The sequence below is a fragment of the Chanos chanos genome, chromosome 8 (assembly GCF_902362185.1).
Source record: "Chanos chanos chromosome 8, fChaCha1.1, whole genome shotgun sequence".
Lineage (NCBI taxonomy): Eukaryota > Metazoa > Chordata > Actinopteri > Gonorynchiformes > Chanidae > Chanos > Chanos chanos.
In genome coordinates, this window is record NC_044502.1 from 46,806,255 (window position 1) to 46,828,754 (window position 22,500).

General features: G+C 43.0%; 2 protein-coding genes across 3 annotated transcripts in view; one reads left to right on the forward strand and one right to left on the reverse strand.

The window, feature by feature from the left end:
- Positions 1 to 14,051, reverse strand: part of nbeal2 (neurobeachin-like 2) — a 74,685-nt gene extending 60,634 nt beyond the window's left edge. Inside the window, 2 exon segments of the mRNA XM_030783267.1 lie at positions 1,816 to 1,904; positions 14,001 to 14,051. Coding sequence (XP_030639127.1) covers positions 1,816 to 1,904; positions 14,001 to 14,051 — 140 coding nt within the window.
- A 3,800-nt stretch (positions 14,052 to 17,851) lies between these two features.
- ccdc12 (coiled-coil domain containing 12) overlaps positions 17,852 to 22,500 on the forward strand; it is a 12,806-nt gene continuing 8,157 nt past the window's right edge. The window contains exons 1-3 of one of the 2 annotated variants that reach the window (XM_030782433.1): positions 17,852 to 17,946; positions 19,786 to 19,795; positions 21,566 to 21,626. In XM_030782433.1, coding sequence (XP_030638293.1) covers positions 17,863 to 17,946; positions 19,786 to 19,795; positions 21,566 to 21,626 — 155 coding nt within the window. In that variant the 5' untranslated portion in view covers positions 17,852 to 17,862. Of the gene's footprint in view, positions 17,947 to 19,785; positions 19,796 to 21,552; positions 21,627 to 22,500 lie in introns of both variants that reach the window. The other variant, XM_030782432.1, reaches the window with a different exon arrangement.

Genomic DNA, 22,500 nt, shown 5'->3' on the forward strand with positions numbered 1-22,500 from the left:
ACACACGCACACGCACACACACATAGACACAGACACATACATACACACACGCACACATACACACACATAGACACAGACACATACACATAAACACATCAGCCCCAGAAACACATGTATGCACACACACATATACACACACAGAAATCAGATCAAAAACACACATGCATACATGCAGATCCACAAACAAGACACAAATACACGCACACACACAAAGCCACATACACAAGGAGGGAGAAACGAGTGAGAGTGTGATAAAAACTGCACCACAGGCTTGGATCTGTACATATACTGTTACATAGTAGAGACCGACCGATAAATCGGCGTGCCGATATTACCAGCAGATATGAGCTCACTGCAGGTAAATCGGTATCAGCGTTTAAAACGGCCGATAAATGACAGTTAAAAAAGAGACGGGCGATTGATCCTTTGTGTTATGACATTCGTGTCAGCCTTGCCTGGTTTTACTGCAGTAACGTGAAAGCCGGTACAGTCAGTTAAACATCAAAATTACGTCATCAATGTTACGATACTTGGGTGGTGTAGACTAAACTGTTGACAGACTTGATTGTAGGTTTATTTATGAAACAGCGTGAAAACAAACAACGGTCCTGTCATTTCTCCCCTCTCTCTCCTAAAACTTCTCTCTGGCAACATCGCTAACAGCAGTTTATAACGCTAAATGCTAAATTAGCTAATTTAGTAATCTAGGTTATCGACAAAGCAAGCCAATGCCTGTTTATCAGTACAACGTTAATGAGCGATTGAACTGTAGCGTTAAACTTATTCCGCCAAAATGAAGCACTGGCAAATATATCTGCGACTCGCATGTCTGTAGTTACAGTCAGTGCTTTGGAAATGATTAAACCAGAGTGGACACGTAAATTAACATGAGTTGAACAAGTATCTGACATGGGTTGGTAACCAAACAAAGTTATCTCTCTTTCAAACGTGTAGTGTGAAATCACAAAGTCGCAAGTCCTCTTTATGACTCGACTACAGTTATGTAGTATTAAATGCATATTCAACAGCAGCGTTTATTCTAGGTCACTGTATCAGTTTACTGCATTATTTATCAAAACTTTAATACATTTTGTTGTACCTTTGTTCAAAGTACTACTTATGACAATAAAACAAGTTTATTTTTAAACTGCACTATGTCACGTTATCTTGGCGAGGACTCTTACAACTACACATAACAAATGTTAGGGAAAATCTTTGTTTATGTTATGTGTTTCTGGGGGGAAAAAAAAGAATATCAGCCGATATATCATTATCGGATTTTTAAATCATCAAATATCGAAATAGCTATTGGTCTGAAAAATCCTGTATCGGTCAGGCTCTAATATATAGGCTTAGATCTGTACATATACTAATATATAGGCTTAGATCTGGACATATAGTAAGCCACTTTTCATGGCGCTTTCATAAAACTTGGGAATCCATGCTGGCTCTTTAGGTTTCAGTATAGATGTGGTGAGGTCAATTTGGTTGAAGAATGAGTTCTATGACCAGCGACTGCTACTGTTGTGGTTTATGCCAGTTTAACAGGACCTAAAACTGTCATGTGGTCATTTCAAAACCTCAGCGGCAGACTTATCCCTGTACGGCTAACAGCCACAACTCAGCCGGGATCACAGCAAAACACACAAACAGCCGACAACAGATTTTTTTCTTACACACAAGAGCCAAGCCTATCAGAAACTGCCACAAACACTGACAGAGCAAACAGTGAATATGGTTTTAAAGTCCTGTGTTGTGTGCTCTGGCTGGGTTTGTGGGACAGTGCCAGAGTGTGACTGTGGGAGGCAGACTCACCGGCGTGGCTCCAAAGAGTTAACGTCAATGATCTTCTCAAAGGACGCGACAAATGCTTCCAGCCACTGCTGCAGGTAGGCCACATCTTTCTGCACAGAGAGAGAGAGAGATGGAGAGGGCCAGATTAGATTATTTGATTGATAAGGTTATTTTCTTGTAGTGACATGTTGACACATTTGTGTACATGCACATGTCCACACATGCATTCCACTGTACACACAGTCTTTGTGTGTGACTGGTCTCGAAGTATCCAATCCACACACACACAACACACACACACACGCATAGTTTTTGCACAGACACACCTAAGAGTTTCAGGAGTATTTTCTGTGTGCATGTGTGTGTGTGCGGTTATGTGTGTAAAGTACTCCACATGACCACAGTGAGAGAGGTACCTCTCCCTAAATGCTGTACGGTCTGTTTATGAGACAGTCAAATCTGCCTGTGTTTGTGTCAGTGCAACGCTGTAACACAGTCAAATCTGCCTGTGTTTGTGTCAGTGCAACACTGTAACACAGTCAAATCTGCCTGTGTTTGTGTCAGTGCAACGCTGTAACACAGTCAAATCTGCCTGTGTTTGTGTCAGTGCAACACTGTAACACAGTCAAATCTGCCTGTGTTTGTGTCAGTGCAACACTGTAACACAGTCAAATCTGCCTGTGTTTGTGTCAGTGCAACGCTGTAACACAGTCAAATCTGCCTGTGTTTGTGTCAGTGCAAAACTGTAACACAGTCAAATCTGCCTGTGTTTGTGTCAGTGCCATGCTATAACACAGTCAAATCTGCCTGTGTCAGTGCAACGCTGTAATACAATAAAAAAAATCTGCCTGTGTTTGTGTCAGTGCAACGCTGTAACACAATAAAATCTGCCTGTGTCAGTGCAACGCTGTAATACAATAAAAAAAATCTGCCTGTGTTTGTGTCAGTGCAACGCTGTAATACAATAAAATCTGCCTGTGTTTGTGTCAGTGCAACACTATAACACAGTCAAATCTGCCTGTGTCAGTGCAACGCTGTAATACAATAAAAAAAATCTGCCTGTGTTTGTGTCAGTGCAACGCTGTAATACAATAAAATCTGCCTGTGTTTGTGTCAGTGCAATGCTGCAACAGGAAGTTACAGAATCAGCGCCAGCATGATGTTATACACATCCTTACTTCTTGTTTTTCCAAAAAAAAAAAAATCAAACTTAAGCAATAACTTGTTATATGTTACCTGAGTCTAGAAATGTATGAAGACTGTACAGAACATTCTCTATCATTTCAGACCGACTGGTAAAGGAGGGAAGTCTGAGAAGTAGGTCTGACATTCTTCATTTGTGGAAAGAAGATGTGGTTGTGGGGGTGTTTGTCTATGTGTGTGTGTGTGTGTGTGTGTGTGAGGTATCCTTTAAGTCTGCATTCTGTGGGTTTCTTTATTAAAAGTGAATTTATCAGTCTAACTGGAACAGCCCAGTTTGAACACACACACCCCGATCATATCTCCATTCTCAACAAGTCTATGTTACTGTCATTCACACTGACAAGCTCTGACTCTCACCCCTCTAAACACTCAGAATCATCCCATTCAGATTAATGATCTAGAGCAACCCCAAGCCTCTTCCAGTACCCTCAACTTCTAAGTAAACCCTCAAGTCAGTGGGTCAGATGAGTTGGTCAGATAAGCAATATAGTCAGTCAGCATTTCACCTGTGGCTCACATTCAAGCTTGCCTTCACAGTCACTCTTCAGGTAACTCTTAAGAGTGTCATGTTGGCAAGATTCTTTATTTATGTAACTTACACTCCCTGGAGTAAATGCAATTATGAGCAAGTAGTTAATGGATGTGAAATAACTCCAGGAAACTCTACACTGGGAGACCAACAAATGTGCTTCCTTAGCAAACAAGCAAGCTGCACCAAGGAGTCAAACCTAACAAAGTCACCACACCAAGGAGTCAAACCTAACAAAGCCACCGCACCAAGGAGTCAAACTTAACAAAGCCACCGCACCAAGGAGTCAAACTTAACAAAGCCACCGCACTAAGGAGTCAAACCTAACAAAGCCACCGCACCAAGGAGTCAAACTTAACAAAGCCACCGCACCAAGGAGTCAAACCTAACAAAGCCACCGCACCAAGGAGTCAAACCTAACAAAGCCACCGCACCAAGGAGTCAAACCTAACAAAGCCACTGGAGCCAGGAGTCAAACCTAACAAAGCCACTGGAGCCAGGAGTCAAACCTAACAAAGCCACTGCAGTAAGGAGTCAAACCTAACAAAGCCACTGCAGTAAGGAGTCAAACTTAACAAAGCCACCGCACCAAGGAGTCAAACCTAACAAAGCCACCGCACCAAGGAGTCAAACTTAACAAAGCCACCGCACCAAGGAGTCAAACTTAACAAAGCCACCGCACCAAGGAGTCAAACTTAACAAAGCCACCGCACCAAGGAGTCAAACCTAACAAAGCCACCGCACCAAGGAGTCAAACTTAACAAAGCCACCGCACCAAGGAGTCAAACTTAACAATGCCACTGGAGCCAGGAGTCAAACCTAACAAAGCCACTGGAGCCAGGAGTCAAACCTAACAAAGCCACTGCAGTAAGGAGTCAAACCTAACAAAGCCACTGCAGTAAGGAGTCAAACCTAACAAAGCTAGTGTCAGTGTGTTCTGAGTGAGTTGTGTAAGATACTCAACAGATTCCTGTTACTCATCTCAAGAGATGGTGGGATGGTTACGAACTACAGAGTCAGTTCCCATAAGACTTGCTCACTGCCAGGGACACACACAAACACACACACACACACACACATCGGAACATCCACGCACGTCTGGCATTAACATGTATTTGTCACACGGTGACTGGTCATGCACCGGAACAATACAGCAAAAACAAAAGAAGTTCAGTTCAGAGTGATGCCTGTGAACAATACAGACGCCTACATACACAGAAGTCAGAGGAAGTCAGACCGTCGGCAGCCTGGAAACACTTCAACAAACTTCTCTCAAAACTGATACCTTTCACTCTTTTTTCTGTCTTAGTGAACCTTCTACTGCATTAAACAAACTAAATAATAAATGACTTGACTAAATGATAAGCCTTGAGACCGCGTAAAGCTGACTGCAAAGCGTCCGGCACATGCCGTGCTGCTACGGTAGTAAACATTACCAGTTGGCGTTCAGTTGGGGGGCAGTCCATGTCTCATGGCAGTGCAGGATGTGTCCAGGGGCTTCATAAAGCCCAGCCTCTTCTCACTGCTCCCTTTGGGTTGGTGAGAGACTCAAATGCATCTGCTGTTAACTTCAGAGTTGTGTAGAACTTGACATCCTTACCATTCATCTGTCTCTCTCTCTCTGAGTGTCGCTCTATGGTTATGCTCTGTGTGTCTATACTGCGTGAGAGACCAGGAAATGCCAAGTCACTTTAAGCTAAGCCCGTTTCCTTCAGACACGCTTCTCTCCGTCCCCTTCCTCCTCTGTCACTGCCTGCCCGTGTCTCTCTGTGTGTGTGTGTGTGTGTGTGTGTGTGTGTGTGGTAGGTGGGGGGTGTATATGTATTGTGTGTTTTGTGTATTTTATGTGTGTGTGTGTGTGTGGTGGTGGTGGGTGAGGGGGGGTGTATATGTATTGTGTGTTTTGTGTATTTTATGTGTGCGTGTGTGTGTGTGTGTGTGGTGGGTGAGGGGGGGTGTGTATGTATTATGTGTATGTATGTATGTATTTTGTGTGCGGGGGTGTGTGTATGTATTGTGTGTATGTGTGTATTTTGTGTGCGGGGGTGTGTGTATGTATTGTGTGTATGTGTGTATTTTGTGTGTGTGTGTGGGGGGGGGGTATATGTAGTGGTGGTGGTGGGCAGGGGCAGGGTGGGGGTTTAGAAGGGAATAGTTTTACCCATCACAGGCAGGTTGGATATTTCTCTCTACGTACGCATGTGTGTACACACCTTAGACCAGGGGTTTTCAACCTCTTCTGTCTCTCTCCTCCTGCTGGGTCAGGAAGCAGTGTTACAGCACTGTTACAGAACTGTTACAGAACTGTTACGGCATTGTTACGGAACTGTTACAGAAGTGTTACAGCACTGTTACAGAACTGTTACAGAACTGTTACAGCACTGTTACAGAACTGTTACAGAACTGTTACAGCACTGTTACGGAACTGTTACAGAACTGTTACGGCACTGTTACAGAACTGTTACGGCACTGTTACGGAACTGTTACAGAACTGTTACGGCACTGTTACAGCACTGTTACGGAACTTTTACGGCACTGTTACGGAACTGTTACGGCACTGTTACGGAACTGTTACAGCACTATTACGGAACTGTTACGGAACTGTTACAGCACTATTACAGAACTGTTACGGCACTGTTATGGAACTGTTACAGAACTGTTACGGAACTGACACTCACCTGCACATCCCCTTGCACCTGGATTCCTACATTTATGGTTTTTTAAATGTATTTATTAATTTATTTATTCAAAAAATGGTCTTTATGCAAGCTGTCACTAAATACTCAGTTAATGTCCAATACAGTCAAAAGATGACTACAGCTCTGTGTCAGTTAGTTGACTTTACATTGTATGACATGGACCAGCTATGAAAAACAGGACCTTTTGTTTCTATTGACCTTCCACCCCGATGGAGTTTGATTTTTACTTTTGCTCATGTATATAGGTACGTCAGATGGAACTGTGGGTTTGTGTTTTGTATTTCTTTCGATAAATAAATAAATAAATATATATATATATATATATATATATTTTATCTTATTTATGTTATATTTCTTGATTTTTTACAGTCACATATGAATATGTATATGAATTTTAAACATGCTCTGTATGTGTGATTTCTTAACTACTGTAAAGTTCTTTGAAATACATTTTCATTTGAAAAACAAACAGATTAACAAATAACTAAACCACGGCGGTTCCGTGGGGAAGATTATGTAATTGCTTTTAATGATGTTTTCACTTTGACTGGTCTCTCAGCACAGCTTTGGATCGTTTTCAGTGAGAAAACCCCCATTACCACATGATTTAACACACAGCAGGCTAATTATCATCCTCTGTCACACAAACGAGCTAAACCTGAACATCGTTGTCTTCCCAGACCACTGGGTCATCTCCCAACACGCTGTGTCATCTCCCAACACGCTGTGTCATCTCCCAACACGCTGGGTCATCTCCCAACACACTGTGTCATCTCCCAACACACTGTGTCATCTCCCAACACACTGGGTCATCTCCCAACACACTGGGTCATCTCCCAACACGCTGTGTCATCTCCCAACACAGCACTGTGTGACATCTACTCGGTGCCTCTTACACTCTGGCCAATATTAACGGACGGATTCATCGCCCCTTTGTCTCATCACTGTCATGTTCCTCCCTTTAAAGGCTGTGGTTTGATGGGCTCTTCATATCCACACCACGGGCTGGAACGGTGAGTTTAAGGAGGATAACATTAGCTCCCTTGCCACTGAAAACAATGGGGGCACATGGTCGATTTAGAGAATCATGTTTTCCCAATGCTTTTAAAAGACACTAAAGCGAACATTTTGAAACTCCACTATCACAGTCAGTGGAGTTCACAGATTCCCAGTCCACACAGATTTTTTAAAGGTGGAAGTAACTTTGACTTAGATTTTGTCTTTCATGGTTGTTTTGTATGTTTTTAGTTTTGACAGTGGATTGTCTGTGCTGTGTAGTGAGTACGATATTAACTGCTCTTGGCATAGAGACTGAGGATGATCAAATCCTTCTTATGACACCTGGGGTGTTGCCAAAGCCTCCGTTATTTCAAGACAGTGTTTAGGAATGCACTTCCTCAAACGTGTAATGAAGCAGTGGCAATGCTAAAAGACTACTGCTGAAATCACTACTGTAGAAATAACAGGAAATGAGAGTAAAAATAATAGGACTAATAGATGAATTACACTAATTGTCAGAAGTGAAACACAGAGACACGGTACTGTCCTATGCAAAAAAAAAAAAAAAAAAATAGGCAAAGGTAGGCTGGGTTTTTACTTTGGACACCTGTCAAACCTTCACCCTCTCTCTCTGAAAAGGGGAACTTTGGTGCTTTACAATTTCTGACACATCCTAGAGTATCTGTTTCAGTAACATCTGCCACTCTGCAAGCAAGAAAAAACACATCCATTTCTCCTTAAAATCTTATACGTTTTTGTTAAGTGGAGAGATTCGGTGCGGGACAGTTTAGTTAGTGACTGAATAACATTACAGGACAGATCTTTCCTCCTGTGTTGGGGGGGGGGGGGGGTAAATTTCACAAGACAGATGATGTAATCCCCACCTTTAGACTCAGTGACTCCTCCAGCTGTCTATACACAGATCTCCTGACACAACTGAGTGTGTGTGTGTGTGTGTGTGTGTGTGTGAGTTTGTGGTACCCTGAGCTGTGTATGTGAGCACAAATTGCGTGACAGCTGTATGTGACTTGTGTGTTTACGTAGGAGTGTGTGTGTGTGGTGTGTGTGGGTGTGTTGGTGTGTGTGCGGCTGAGCAGTTGCTGATTGAGATTCTGAGCGGTTCTGGCCTCCAGTAGCCAGAGAAAAACAAAGAGACTCCACCAGGGTGTCACAGTTCGGCTCACTGTGGCTTAACAAGAAAACCCAAAAATCTTGGTTTTTGAGTTTATGACTAAACAGAGAGTGGGAAAGACCCTGTTTGTGTGGTTATGTATATAAATATCCTGTGAGACTATGTATGCTTATGCGTGTGTGAGCATGTGTATGGAGTAAGTAGTTACTGAGTGCACATATATGTCTTGCTCAACACACACACACACACACACAGAGTTTTGTGTTATACTGCCTTCACTGAGCAAGTGAAAGTTGGTGTGACGCATTTTCAGTTTGACCACGCAGCAAACCACTTTATCAGTACCACAGTTCTCAGACCCAGCAGCTAATTACAGAGGGCTAATTACACCCATTTCCTCTGCCATATGCCTGTCTCCTTCTCCCAATAACAACCGCTAACCACCAAGGACAAACATTTCCCCATCACACACACTACTTACCAGTGGGAAAGGTCACATGTGACAATAGCCACTTCTGAAGGTTATAACCTTCTAAAATAGCACCTTTTCGGAAGAGGGCTTGCTCTCTTATTGAGGAGGGCAAACAGGCTTTGCAAAACTGGGTTACATCCATTAATAGAGACTGACAACACTTTGGGGAACAGACTTCGGGGTAATAGAGCTAAATTGATGAGTTTGGAACTGGGAGTAGAGGAGACACATTTATGTGAAGAGATGGAATCAGACGTGGATCCAGCACTGGAGCCGGCAGAACACTGCAAATGAATAAGGTCTCTGGAAATCACAAGCAAAGCCAGCGCTCATCCTTCAGACAAAGCACATGTTAATTGAGTAGAAGACGGCTAAATATAGCCAAACAGTCCCCAGGGGAAGCCAGGAAAGTTCAGATGGTTTGAGCTAGAGGCAAGCGTGGACTTGGTCTCATTATTTGGGGGGGGGGGGGGGGGGGGGGGGGGGGGGACTTTCTGCTGTCGGTTTCTCTGGACTTGTCCCTGCAGAGTGAGAAAATTTCTGTTCAACAGAAACTTAAAAATAGCTCTAGATCCGTTGGCTAATTATCGAACTGAGATAAGCTGTCGTGCTACCATATCTAAAGCTAATAGATCAAGGATTCTATCATCTCCACGGCAACCAAAACAACGTGTGTCATTCATCTGGTGGGCAGGCGTGCTGGCTTATACCCACAGCCATGTGAAGATGTGTAATGTTATCCACTGTGATGAGACTGCATGTGTACAATACCATGTGAAGATGTGTAATGTTATCCACTGTGATGAGACTGACTGTGTACAATACCATGTGAAGATGTGTAATGTTATCCACTGTGATGAGACTGCATGTGTACAATACCATGTGAAGATGTGTAATGTTATCCACTGTGATGAGACTGCCTGTGTACAATACCATGTGAAGATGTGTAATGTTATGCACTGTGATGAGACTGTATGTGTACAATACCATTTGAAGATGTGTAATGTTATCCACTGTGATGAGACTGACTGTGTACAGTACCATGCAGGGCAGGCTTCTTTGTCTCTTGAGACAGAATCTGATGTGAATTCTTTACACAGATGAGTGCTGACACGCCCTGTTATACGTTACGACATACTTCACAATCACAAACAGGTCGACCAATAATTTGATCTAGAATCATCATTCCCAATAAATACTTGGACAGCACGTGTGCCTTCCAGATACACTCAAAACATGCGCAAATTTCGTTTGTTTCTGTTCTGCCAATGCAACTGTCACAATCTAGCAGAAGGGTGTTGGTGTCTTTATGACTCATTAGAGAAGCTGAGCAGCAGAGCACCAGAAAGGAAGTTTCATATCCTTAAGAAACAAGTCTTCATATTGGTGGTGTCCTTTGCCAAAGGATCAGTGGAATAATGCTACTACAAACATTACTGAGCTGGAAACTCCATAAGGTATTGACTGACACCCACTGCCATTTGTGCTCTACTACTCATGACACATCATAGGGCACTGTCTGTGTCTTTCCACCATTTTGGCTCTGGTCCAGGCTTAGGGCTTTTAAATGGCATTGACACCACCCTTAACGATGGCTCTGCTAGTATAGAAGCTCCATATGGCAGTGTCTGACACTAACCGGTGGTTTTAAGTGGCTCTGATGTCATTTCTGCATGTCAGCCCTGTAGAACTGCTCTAAGCTGCCACCATTATGTTCAAGTCCTTGCAGGACAGTACAGTTGGAGAGAGGTTCACCTGGACAATGGTTCAGGGAGAGTGAAGGAACCTGTTCCCAAACATTTAGCTTAAAGGTAACAAACTTGACTTTCAGGTACATAACAAAGCGAATTCAATGAAAAAGGCGGGTGACTCTCCATAAACATCCACCCACAGAGTAATTCTTCAGACGGCCCTTGTTTGAATCTATTTTGGATGGCAGGGCAGGTTCACTGTTTGAGCTGTAAACACTGTCATCTGCCAAAATCCTCATGTCAGAAAAGAAACAAAGAAAACACCTACCAACTGAGAGTCACTGACTTTCACAAGAGGCTATGAAGGTGTCTCCTCCAACACACTCATTCAGAAACACACATCTGAACATTTCACAACTGACACTCCACCAGGAACTTAAAATGTTCGGCCTTTTTCACACAACAGTTCAAAGTTAAATAGACAAACTGATGTTTGCTCTAATTCAGAATACATACAATGCAAACGGAGAAAGCTATCTGAAATAACTAAATAAGACAGTAGGTTGAGAAAGGAATGGTGTTTAAAGTTATCATGCATCTCTTAATAGCTGTGTATGTGTCAGGGATCGAGCCTTTATATGGGGGTTTAAATAAAAACAACAAACATCCATGTTAAGAGATACCACTACTTTTGCCCTTGAGTAAACATCCTAGAACTCCAACTTCATAACGTTCCCTCAAATGACTTTTTTTTTTTTTTCAAAAGACGTCTGTGTCTCCCAGCTGCATTTGTGCTGCGTTCAGATATGATGTCTGTAAAAAAGACAGAAAGAAAAAAAAAAAGACGACACCAAAAACAGGTCGCTCTGAGACAGGATAAAAATGACTCGAGGCTGCATCACAGGAAGTGGCTTTTTCACGTCACTCTTCTCCTCAGAGCAGCTCATCAGAGGAAGTGGTCGGTTTAAAGAGAGGGAGAGAGAGAGAGAGAGAGAGAGAGAGAGATGTTTCTGCTGTCATGGCCAGATTATGGCAGCTCGGTGTTTGGTTTGGGGCCTGTGAGGATCTGTGTGTGCTGTGAGGGCCAGTGGACCTGTCCTGGTATGACAAGTCCAGCCATACACTCACCTCAAAATGGGAGCGGACTCATTAGTCGAAATTTTCTGGACAGATAAAGCCATTAAAAGCACATAAAGCTAATTGTGCAGTGATACTACGAAATGAAAGACTTGTGAGAGAGCGACAAAAACAGTCTGATGTGGTCTCCACCGGCCTGGCTGTTTAGCAGCTATGAGCTAAGGCGTGTGCTGTAAAAATGGACAAGGGTGACTCTCCTCCTGTGGAGCTGAGCTCCAAAGTGTTGCACGTAATTTGGAGAATTTGTTCTAATTGACTGATTAAAATCACACTGAATAGCTAGGAGCCTGGAGCTCATTCAGATCTAGTGCTGTAGAGATAAGGCCCTCATTTTGCCTCTGTGTCAACCCACTTTGGTCTGGCTTAGGCCTCATTCCTGTGTCAAATGACTTGTGTTACAGGTGGGGAAAAAACAGCCCAAGAGATTAGACCGTGGTTATCTACGAGCACTGCGACACTGTTTAAGATTTTTAAAGAATGTAGCTTTTTATCACCATAAAATCTTACCGCACATGAACCAGCCAAACACACAAACACGAAACTGGTGTTTCAGCAGTCATTCAAACATCAGCAAGGATTGTATTGAACAGTCAATCATGTAGCAACACCACACACAGACACAGACACACACACATACACAGAGTGATGTCATAAACCCAACCATCCAATAAAGCTGGGGACAATTAGAGAGTCATGCAGTGAGTGAGCACTTGTTGAAACAGGTTGGGAGAACAAGCTGATCAGCCTTGCCTTTGGAAACTGCCTGTATTGAACTGTATTGCTTTCTCTTGTGTGGAATAGGCTTAGGTTCAATGGGAGAACTGGAATGACTGGGTCTTTTTTTCTTGTAGCAACAGGTACAAAAGTCACAGTCTGCCAACAAACAATAAATGCCATCTCATAAATACACATGAACAGTGCACGTCCGGCAGTCTCACCCCCCCGCTCCCGGCGCAAGCAGGCCCGACAACTATTGGATTATTAAAAAGACAACCCAGAATTCTTCACACAATCTGCTTCACTGGCAGTCATTCCAAAGAAAAATATTTTCAGCTCTATTTTGTAACAAACACTGATAAACTGGCATGTATAAATGAACAATATTCGTAAATGATGTATGCTAGACTTGCTCCGGTCTGGAGGGAGGATTCGGTAGCCTGCCTGCTGCACCTGCTGTTTGCGTTGCTATGGTAGCCATTCATAAAGATAGCTGGCTGTAGTGCTGAGACCAGCGCTCACACCAGTGCTAACAAGTCACAGTATTACAGAGGATTTATGGAGTTCAGTCACACGTATACTTCCTACCAAACCAACTTTGACTAATAAAAACTGCACGCATTATTTTAATGCGCTCAAGGAAGTTGTGGATTATCACCGTAGACCGCTAGAGGGTGTGGAACTCAACATATAACATATATTATTAAAATCGCGGGATTAGCACCAGAAGTTAAATTATTTATTGCTCATGCAGAACTATTTGTGTACATTGCACAGCACTGTTGTTACCGTCAAACACTGAAAGGCAGAATCTTAATTCGCTAGTAAAATAAATAAATTAATCAATAATATAAAACGACACGCCCATTTTAAGGACAGTTTTGTTTTATCAAACTTTTGCCACTTCGTTTACCCACGCAGCTGGTGTCGGAAAATCTACCGACAGCCGCATAGACGACACGTTTCTGTCACAACACTGTGCCTTATTGGAAAATCACATCAAAACAGTGGAAAGATTCCTGTCCCTGGTCAGAAACCTGTTCTTTTGGAATGATGACAGTCACCCTACTTGGACATTTCATGTGCTTGTAAAGATAATCTAAGACGACAAAAAGACGTTAGCATACGGTAGATGTGACCGTTCACTATCTTTGAATCAAGGCAAAGCACACAGGAAAAACTATCAGGAAGTAGCCGTGCATTACCTGACACAGACAGGTACGCGAGCAATGCCTTGCACACACATTCGTTAACTTGGCACATTTAAAACTGAACGGTCAATACATGTAAACCCCTGGACATTTAATCACAGCCACGTATTAAGCGAACTACCGACTCAAGCAGCCAATATTTCCACGCTGTCAGATCAATGCGTGAGGAACGCAAGTGCTCTGCATTCCCCCATACACGAGTGCATCCAGGGCACACTTCCTGAAAGTGTTGTTTGCTCCACATGCAACCATGGGATGGCAAATATGGTTGCCAACTGAAAGATATGACACGATTTCGTATTTCCTCCTAAACAGATACCTTTCAGTCTGTGCGAGGCTATCCGAGTTGACTTAAACTTTAAACCAACAACAGGTGTCGTGTTGATCACAATGGCAGCAGCTTTGAGAGTACTCACCTTGGTGTAGTATAACATCCACAGTTCATACAGCCTGTCTTTCGAAGCCATTCTTTCCCAACGCCCTTTCTGCGCAGACCCTTCTCTCAAGGATGAATTAAACCATTTAAGTTTATTTTGAGACGGTTTCTGACGTGGCTCAGGTTTGCCTCCGAAGCTGTCAGCGTGAAGATTCCAGGAATCTTGGGAGCAAGAAAATGCATGCTCCTCTCACTGCTAGTTAATCAACCTCTCCCAAACTTACGGCAGCAAACGTCTTACATAGCGAATAATGAAGAAAAATAACTCCAACACACACACACAGAATTACCGATGCAATTCAGAGCCCGATGTGTGATCAGAAGAGCGATACGGCAGTGCACGGTCAAGCATGCCTGATGGGAGATTCAGTCCGAACTTCAATAACGCACTTGTTAAAGCGCACACAAGCCAAGGTTCACTCTCTCTCTCTCTCTCTCTCTCTCTCTCTCTCTCTCTCTCTCTCTCTCTCTCTCTCTCTCTCTCTCTCTCTCTCTCTCCACTCCTCCCTCCTACTCCCTATCTCCACAAGAGTGGCAGTAACGAGCACGAGAGGCTGGAAGTAGCACCGCAGTTTGTAAGAGGTCTTCCTATGTGATTAATTCAGCTGAGAGGGAGAAAGGCTTCAAAACGAAATCAACGATTAACACTGACATATTAGATTACAGAACAGTGGATGTGGGGTTCTGTATATATAATATATATATGTGTGTGTGTGTGTGTGTGTGTGTGTATATATATATGTGTGTGTGTGTGTGTGTGTGTGTATACACACATATAGGCGTGTTCATATGGAAAGATTGTCTTGCTTCTTTTATCTGTATCAAATACAGAAAAAAATGAAAAATATTTCTTGGTTTTATAAACTTCCGAAATCCATTCCTTCACCGTTCATCCTTATCCTTTGCTGTTTGTGAAGTGTATGTACATAGTAAATTCCAAGATCTCTCTCTCTCTCTCTCCCCTTTGTATGTCTGTAACAAGATAACTACAAAGTTATTACTGACTATAAATCCTTTGTCTGCTGAAGCATTTGACGTGCTTAACTCCCATTTCCCCAAACACACCCCGACTCCTACAGCCCACTCTGTAAACAGTCTCTGTCAAACTGTATGATGAGCAGAAACTCAGAGATACTGAGAAAACCATGCTGCTACTGAAGTACGGGCCACATATACAGTTCAGACTGTGAATGATGCATGAACAATGAAAGACTTTTTCTAAACATGAGATGTATGATTTGACATTTGTTCATATGTGAAAAGGTGAATAGGGCAGACAATTATGACTAGGACTTATGTTCTAACACACTTCACATAATAGCTCATCTCTGTCCCCATGTGTATCTATCTGTCTTAGCATGAGTACACCTCCACCTCATTCAACACTGACAGTCTGTTTCAACCTCACCCACTGCAGTGAAACTTACCTGGCATGCTCATGCAAACCAAATGCAGATAAGTGTGTGTGTGTGTGTGTGTGTGTGTGTGTTTGTTTACAATGCGTGTGATTTGTGTATCTGTGTATGTGAGGGAGAAAGAGGGAGAGTTTAAACAACACTGTGCCTTAAAATGAAAACAAATGTTTACCCTCGCTGGTTGAAGGAACACAAAGCCTTTGTTTAATTTTGTATAGGATATGTTGGAGAGAACCCCGTGTAACCCACATACATAATTTGTAAAATCTTCACTCATACCAGTCATCCGTGATTCATAATTTGTTCACAGTAATAATTCAGCACTGACAGGTTGAGGAAATTTGACCTAAATTTGAACTATTATTTCATAAACTTATGTGTGACAGAATTTTGAAGTTCATACCAACAAGTCAAATCTGGAGAAAGAAGTATGGAACAGAGCACAGAGTAACAATCATATTGCATCTGTTTCAGCGCCGAGATTCCAACACAACTTATCTCAGGAGAGCACATATATGAATGTGTTATTATATTATCTTAGGGGAGCACATATATTAATGTGTTATTATATTATCTTAGGGGAGCACATATTTTAATGTGTTATTATATTATCTTAGGGGAGCACATATTTTAATGTGTTATTATATTATCTTAGGGGAGCACATATATTATTGTGTTATTGTCTTATTTTAGGGGAGCACATATATTAATGTGTTAGTATATTATCTTAGGGGAGCACATATATTAATGCGTAATTATCTTATGTTAGGGGAGCACATATATTAATGTTATTATCTTATCTTAGGGGAGCACATATATTAATGTTATTATCTTATCTTAGGGGAGCACATATATTATTGTGGTATTGTCTTATGCTAGGGGAGCACATATATTAATGTGTAATTATCTTATGTTAGGGGAGCACATATATTAATGCGTAATTATCTTATGTTAGGGGAGCACATATATTAATGTATAATTATCTTATGTTAGGGGAGCACATATATTAATGTATAATTATCTTATCTTAGTGGAGCACATATATTAGTATGTTATTATCTTATCTTAGTGGAGCACATATATTAGTATGTTATTATCTTATGTTAGGTGAGCACATATATTAATATGTTATTATCTTATCTCAGGGGAGCACATATATTAATGTGTAATTATCTTATGTTAGGGGAGCACATATATTAATGTGTAATTATCTTATGTTAGGGGAGCACATATATTATTGTGTAATTATCTTATGTTAGGGGAGCACATATATTAATGTGTAATTATCTTATGTTAGGGGAGCACATATATTATTGTGTAATTATCTTATGTTAGGGGAGCACATATATTAATGTGTAATTATCTTATGTTAGGGGAGCACATATATTAATGTGTAATTATCTTATGTTAGGGGAGCACATATATTAATGTGTTATGTGTACAGAAATGGGACGTATGAGTGTGTCTAGTAAGTCTGTGTAAGATATATGGAAATTGAGCTCTATGCAAAAGTCTCATTGTACATTCAAACTCAGTGACAGTTTGTCAAAGCTCTGAGGTTGTATCACGCCTTGCTGTTTGCCACAGAGTCCATGCTGCTGTGTTTGACTGAGACAAAACTCTGTTTAACTCTGCTCCACAGTAACATTAAGCTGTTTAGATTCATTCCATCACTATGTGCATCTTTAACCCTGTTCAGCCAGGCCAGTGCTGGCCAATGGAGAGGATGGACACACAGAATCTCCAGCTGTATTACCATGGCAATGCCCCACATTCCACACCAGGGCCTGCCCAGAGCCACAAGCGAGTTGCTCACTCTGTGTGTGTGTGTGTGTGTGTGTGTGTGTGTGTGTTTTCCTCAGTGAACTGGTTAATGGGTGTGTGTACAATACTTGTTGTGTTTATGTTATTGTAGAGCTGCTTTTTTGACTAGTATCTCTTCCTCTCTGAAATAGCCTTCACATAGTTTAAAGTAATTTGTTTGTATGATAAGCAGCTAGAACAAAATCATCACCAACTTTATTCACATTCTGTAGAAATTCTCAGATATTAAAGCGGATCAGTTAGTTTGTCATTCCTGTGCAATCTGTATATTTATTTTTGTAACTTTTGCTTTCTTCTTTCTTCTTTCTCTCAATTTCTCACAGTTTTTTTAACTTTTTTTTTTTTCTTACAATGATCTTACAATGCGATTTGCGATTTTTGTTTAATTTCAGTTGAGACTCCTTTTTAAAACATGTTTTTATGTCGACTGTATTGTTTTAGGAGTACACTTATTTCCTCTGTGGTGAGCTGTATCTATATCCACAGATGACGGATTGCGTGCCATTCATCGATGCACTCGGTCGTCTACTCGGAGCCTGCGACAAGTTGCAAAGTCGATGACCGATAAGCACGAGCCATTTGAAACCCACAGTTAGCTTCACGATGGAGCAGTCAGTTGGATCTTTACAAGAGCAAGCTTTGAAAAGGAAAGAGAGATTAAAAGCACTCAGGGGACGACAACTGCAGGTAAGCAACTTGGAAAAAATAAGGCATTGGTGAGACTGATCTATCTCAAGACGAGCAGAACCGTAACACCACTGGCCGTAGCTTCTTAGCTTGTCCATGTCAATTGGTTATTAAGCCAATAGCAAATTCAGTGGTTAATTTGGAGCTTTGTCGATATTAGTATGAATTGTTTTGCCATGAGTCCGGTGTTTCAAATAATAGACAATTCAATGTTAAGCTGCCGAGTTTACAAGTTTATGGTAGCTTCGGCAATGTCTAGTGCGTTAGCAGCTGATAGCCAGCGATTCAGTCTGAGATGCCTTCACAAGCTTTAAAACGCCTGCAGTCACATTTTATCTCATGAGCTTGTCTGTTTTTTTTGTTGTTGTCCCAGGTTAGTTAGTTGGTCTGAGCCTTGATACAAGGATTTCGTTTCTCTCACACATCCGACGTAAAATCCAACTAGCTACCTAGCCAGCGGAGACTGGCCCCAGTCTAAGTCGACTGTGTAGAATGTGCATGGTATATTCAGACGAGATCCTTGGAATTGATAGTCTTGCTCAGAAACCATTCCCTCAGTTGCTTTCCTTTAACCTGACCGTTAAAGGTCGTTCGCTTGCGTGTAAGTGGTTTGGAACTGAAAGATGTTCCAAATCCGGGCAGCGGGTAGACTGTGAGACTCACAGTCTACGCGCATTCTGCTTCTTATCACGTTCCAATTATTTAAGACAACACAGTGCCAAACAAACACCGTGACACCGACGGCTGTTGAATGAGGGAGCGTGTTTGGGAATGCAGCCGTCCTGTGTGTGGTGTACACAGGACTAAAGCAGCGAGGTTAGTGCTGCCCAAGCAGTACTTACATACACTGAGACAAGGTGAGAACCTCAATGTTGGGAACACTGTCTGAAAGCCTTCCAGAGGCAATGCTTTGTCCCCCCGTGTCCTAATGAAGGATTTTGTCATGTTGTAGTAGCTTGGTGCACTAATTGTAAGTTGCTTTGGTATAAAAGTGTCTCCTAAATACCTAATTGTAATTGTAGTTGGTCATAATGTGTAACCTATCTGTGTCCATATCTGCAAGAGGCTGGCTCCATTAACAGGATCAAGTGCTTCAGTGACCCAGTGATCTATGAATTAGACCAGGAGGGTCCTTTTTGGTTCACTGCACTTCTCCTTTAGCTGATGGAGGGAGAAGATCATATCACTCCATCAGCACCTTGACTCAGATTTGTGTCCGTGACACACGGTCAGCAGGTTTCCAGAGTCTGGTCAGAGAAACACACGTTAAAACCCTGAAGTCTGGTCAGAGAAACACACGTTAAAACCCTGAAGTCTGGTCGGAGAAACACACGTTAAAACCCTGAAGTCTGGTCAGAGAAACACACGTTAAAACCCTGAAGTCTCGTCAGAGAAACACACGTTAAAACCCTGAAGTCTGGTCAGAGAAACACACGTTAAAACCCTGAAGTCTGGTCAGAGAAACACACGTTAAAACCCTGAAGTCTGGTCAGAGAAACACACGTTAAAACCCTAAAGTCTGGTCAGAGAAACACACGTTAAAACCCTGAAGTCTGGTCAGAGAAACACACGTTAAAACCCTGAAGTCTGGTCAGAGAAACACACGTTAAAACCCTGAAGTCTGGTCAGAGAAACACATGTTAAAACCCTGAAGTCTGGTCAGAGAAACACACGTTAAAACCCTGAAGTCTGGTCAGAGAAACACACGTTAAAACCCTGAAGTCTGGTCAGAGAAACACACGTTAAAACCCTGAGTGGGTCAGCGACGAGATTACAGTCTCACCACAACCTGCCGTGTGACTGGCCCATGAAACCCCTCACATCAGTGTGAAAGAAAAGAAAAAGAAATGTGGATGATGCCAACTGAGGGCAGAACCTGCCTGAGTGAAAGGGACTTCATCTCAGGCCGTGGTTTCCTTGTTACCATGGTTTCCTTGTTACCATGGTTTTCTTGTTATGATGAAGGGAGTGTAACAGTATGGCAGAGACTCTGCAAGAAATATTAGCTCTGGTTTTCCCTGTCCAGTTTAGCTTTCTCCCTGCCCAGTTTAACTTTCTCCCTGCCCAGTTTAACTTTCTCCCTGCCCAGTTTAGCTTTCTCCCTGCCCAGTTTAACTTTCTCCCTGCCCAGTTTAACTTTGTCCCTGCCCAGTTGAACTTTGTCCCTGCCCAGTTGAACTTTGTCCCTGCCCAGTTGAACTGTCTCTGTGTTACAGCATAGACACCATGAGGACTGAAGTTAATTCTCTCAGATCAGTTCTCCTCCCTGCAATGTGACTGTTCAGGAAAACAGGATATGATGTCAGTGTTTTGCTGATCACCCCTCCCCCTCCCCTTGGGGCCTTACAGTGCAGCCTGGAGAGTTTGGAGCGAGGACTGTGCGCTTGACAAACGACTGTTGACATTCCAGAAATCGTTTGATTGTGTTCTCTACTGTACGTGAAGAATGGCTTTGTGGCCCTATTGTTTCAGCAGGTGGTCAGGAAATCTCTCCAGGAAAAGAGTGGACTCAGAAGGCGCTCCCAGGCCTTTTAGTCTCAGCCCTGTTGTTTGAAAAACACCCCCATCCCTCTTTTTTCGGGACATCATTGTGTTATTGTTCATTTCTCTGTTATTTTTATGGTTGCTATTTTGTGAAAGGTACTGGGACTGTGGTAACAGCCAGATTCTGTGTTTGGTTAAAAAATGGAGTGTAATGAAGGGAGGGGTTGGGGTGGGGGGGGTTGGGGGTGGTCCAGTGGTGCTTGCTCTGGTCCTTCGGTCTTTTACGGGTCCCAATTTGCCAGGTTGGTCCTGGAGCTGTGGGGCTGTTATAGCGCTGGTTGTTTTTGGCCACAGGGGGCATTGTCTCTCCCCAGGCCTTCTTTCTCAGGCGTACCTGTTCAGATGGGGGTGTGTGTTTCTCAGGTGTACCCTGTTCAGATGGGGGTGTGTGTTTCTCAGGCGTACCTGTTCCAAGTGGGGGTGTGTGTTTCCCAGGCGTACCTGTTCAGATGGGGGTGTGTGTTTCTCAGGCGTACCTGTTCCAAGTGGGGGTGTGTGTTTCCCAGGCGTACCTGTTCAGATGGGGGTGTGTGTTTCTCAGGCGTACCTGTTCAGATGGGGGTGTGTGTTTCGGAGGCGTACCTGTTCAGATGGGGGGGTGTCTGAGAGAGGAGTGGGCCCGTATGGCTGAGGCTAAACCCCCCTCACACCTGACACGTTCACTGAGGTGCTGTATTCAAGGCCACTCTCCTCGTTAAGGCCACAGGGCTTAGTCACGCCGCCCCACCTATCTGAGCGCATACCACTTTCCGGAGATTTCCTGAACATTCTCTGTGGGTGCTGTAACTCGGTACCAGGCTGTCCGAGACTGGAGCTGAGGGCAGAGGTTCTGCGTGTGAAATAAGATGGGATGTGAATTGCAGTTGTCTGTGTGTTGGATAGAGTGACTTATCGTTATATTTTTGGTACAATGCGTTGGGGTTTGTGTGCAGACAGTATAAACACAGGTGAATGGAGTGATGTATTGTTTGACATGGATCTAGCCTGTGGAAAGAGGAAGGACCTTTTTAGTGAAAGGATGTAATGCTGATGTTATGCTAACCCTTTTTTTTTGATTGACAGGGGAGGGAGCCAGCAGATGGAGAGCCTGACAGGAAGAGAGTGGCTGATGAGGCGGAGACTGAGGAGAGGCACAGGTAAAACACACGCTGTCATACAGACATACATATATATACACATACACAGAGTTATTTTTCTCTCTCTCACACACACAAACACAAAGTCCTGCTATGATCTCTGTGCTGAGGACACATGCGTCTCTGTGCTGAGGACACATGCGTCTCTGTGCTGAGGACACATGCGTCTCTGTGCTGAGGACACATGCGTCTCTGTGCTGAGGACACATGCGTCTCTGTGCTGAGGACCGATGTTTCTCTGTGCTGAGGACCGATGTTTCTCTGTGCCGATGCGTCTCTGTGCTGAGGACAGATGCGTCTCTGTGCTGACATTGGCTGTACCCAGGCCCTGTGTCTGGTGTTTACAGTGTGCTGAAGCAGGATTCCTTGGCTCACAGCTTCTCACACATCCGAGGCCCTTCACTCTGCTCTATTTCAGGCAGTGACCCTGAGAGCTGACATCTCTCCTCTCTAGTGTTTACACTCTGTGTCAGAGCAGCCTGCCTTTCCCTGCTCTCGGCGGCTGGCCCTTTCTCTCCAGGTCTCTTCTCCTCGGTTAGCATTTCTTATGCTTATTTGTGCGGTCAGTTTATCGGTAGTTATGGTTATCCATACGGTCAGTGTGGTGGTTTAGTTATGGTTATCCATACGGTCAGTGTTGCGGTTTAGTTATGGATATCCATATGGTCAGTGTGGCGGTTTAGTTATGGATATCTATCCAGTCATTGTGGCGGTTTAGTTATGGTTATCTGTACGGTCAGTTTGCGGTTTAGTTCTAGTTATCTACACGGTCAGTGTGGTGGTTTAGTTATGGATATCTATCCGGTCAGTGTGGCGGTTTATTTATGGTTATCTGTACGGTCAGTGTGGCGGTTTATTTATGGTTATCCATACG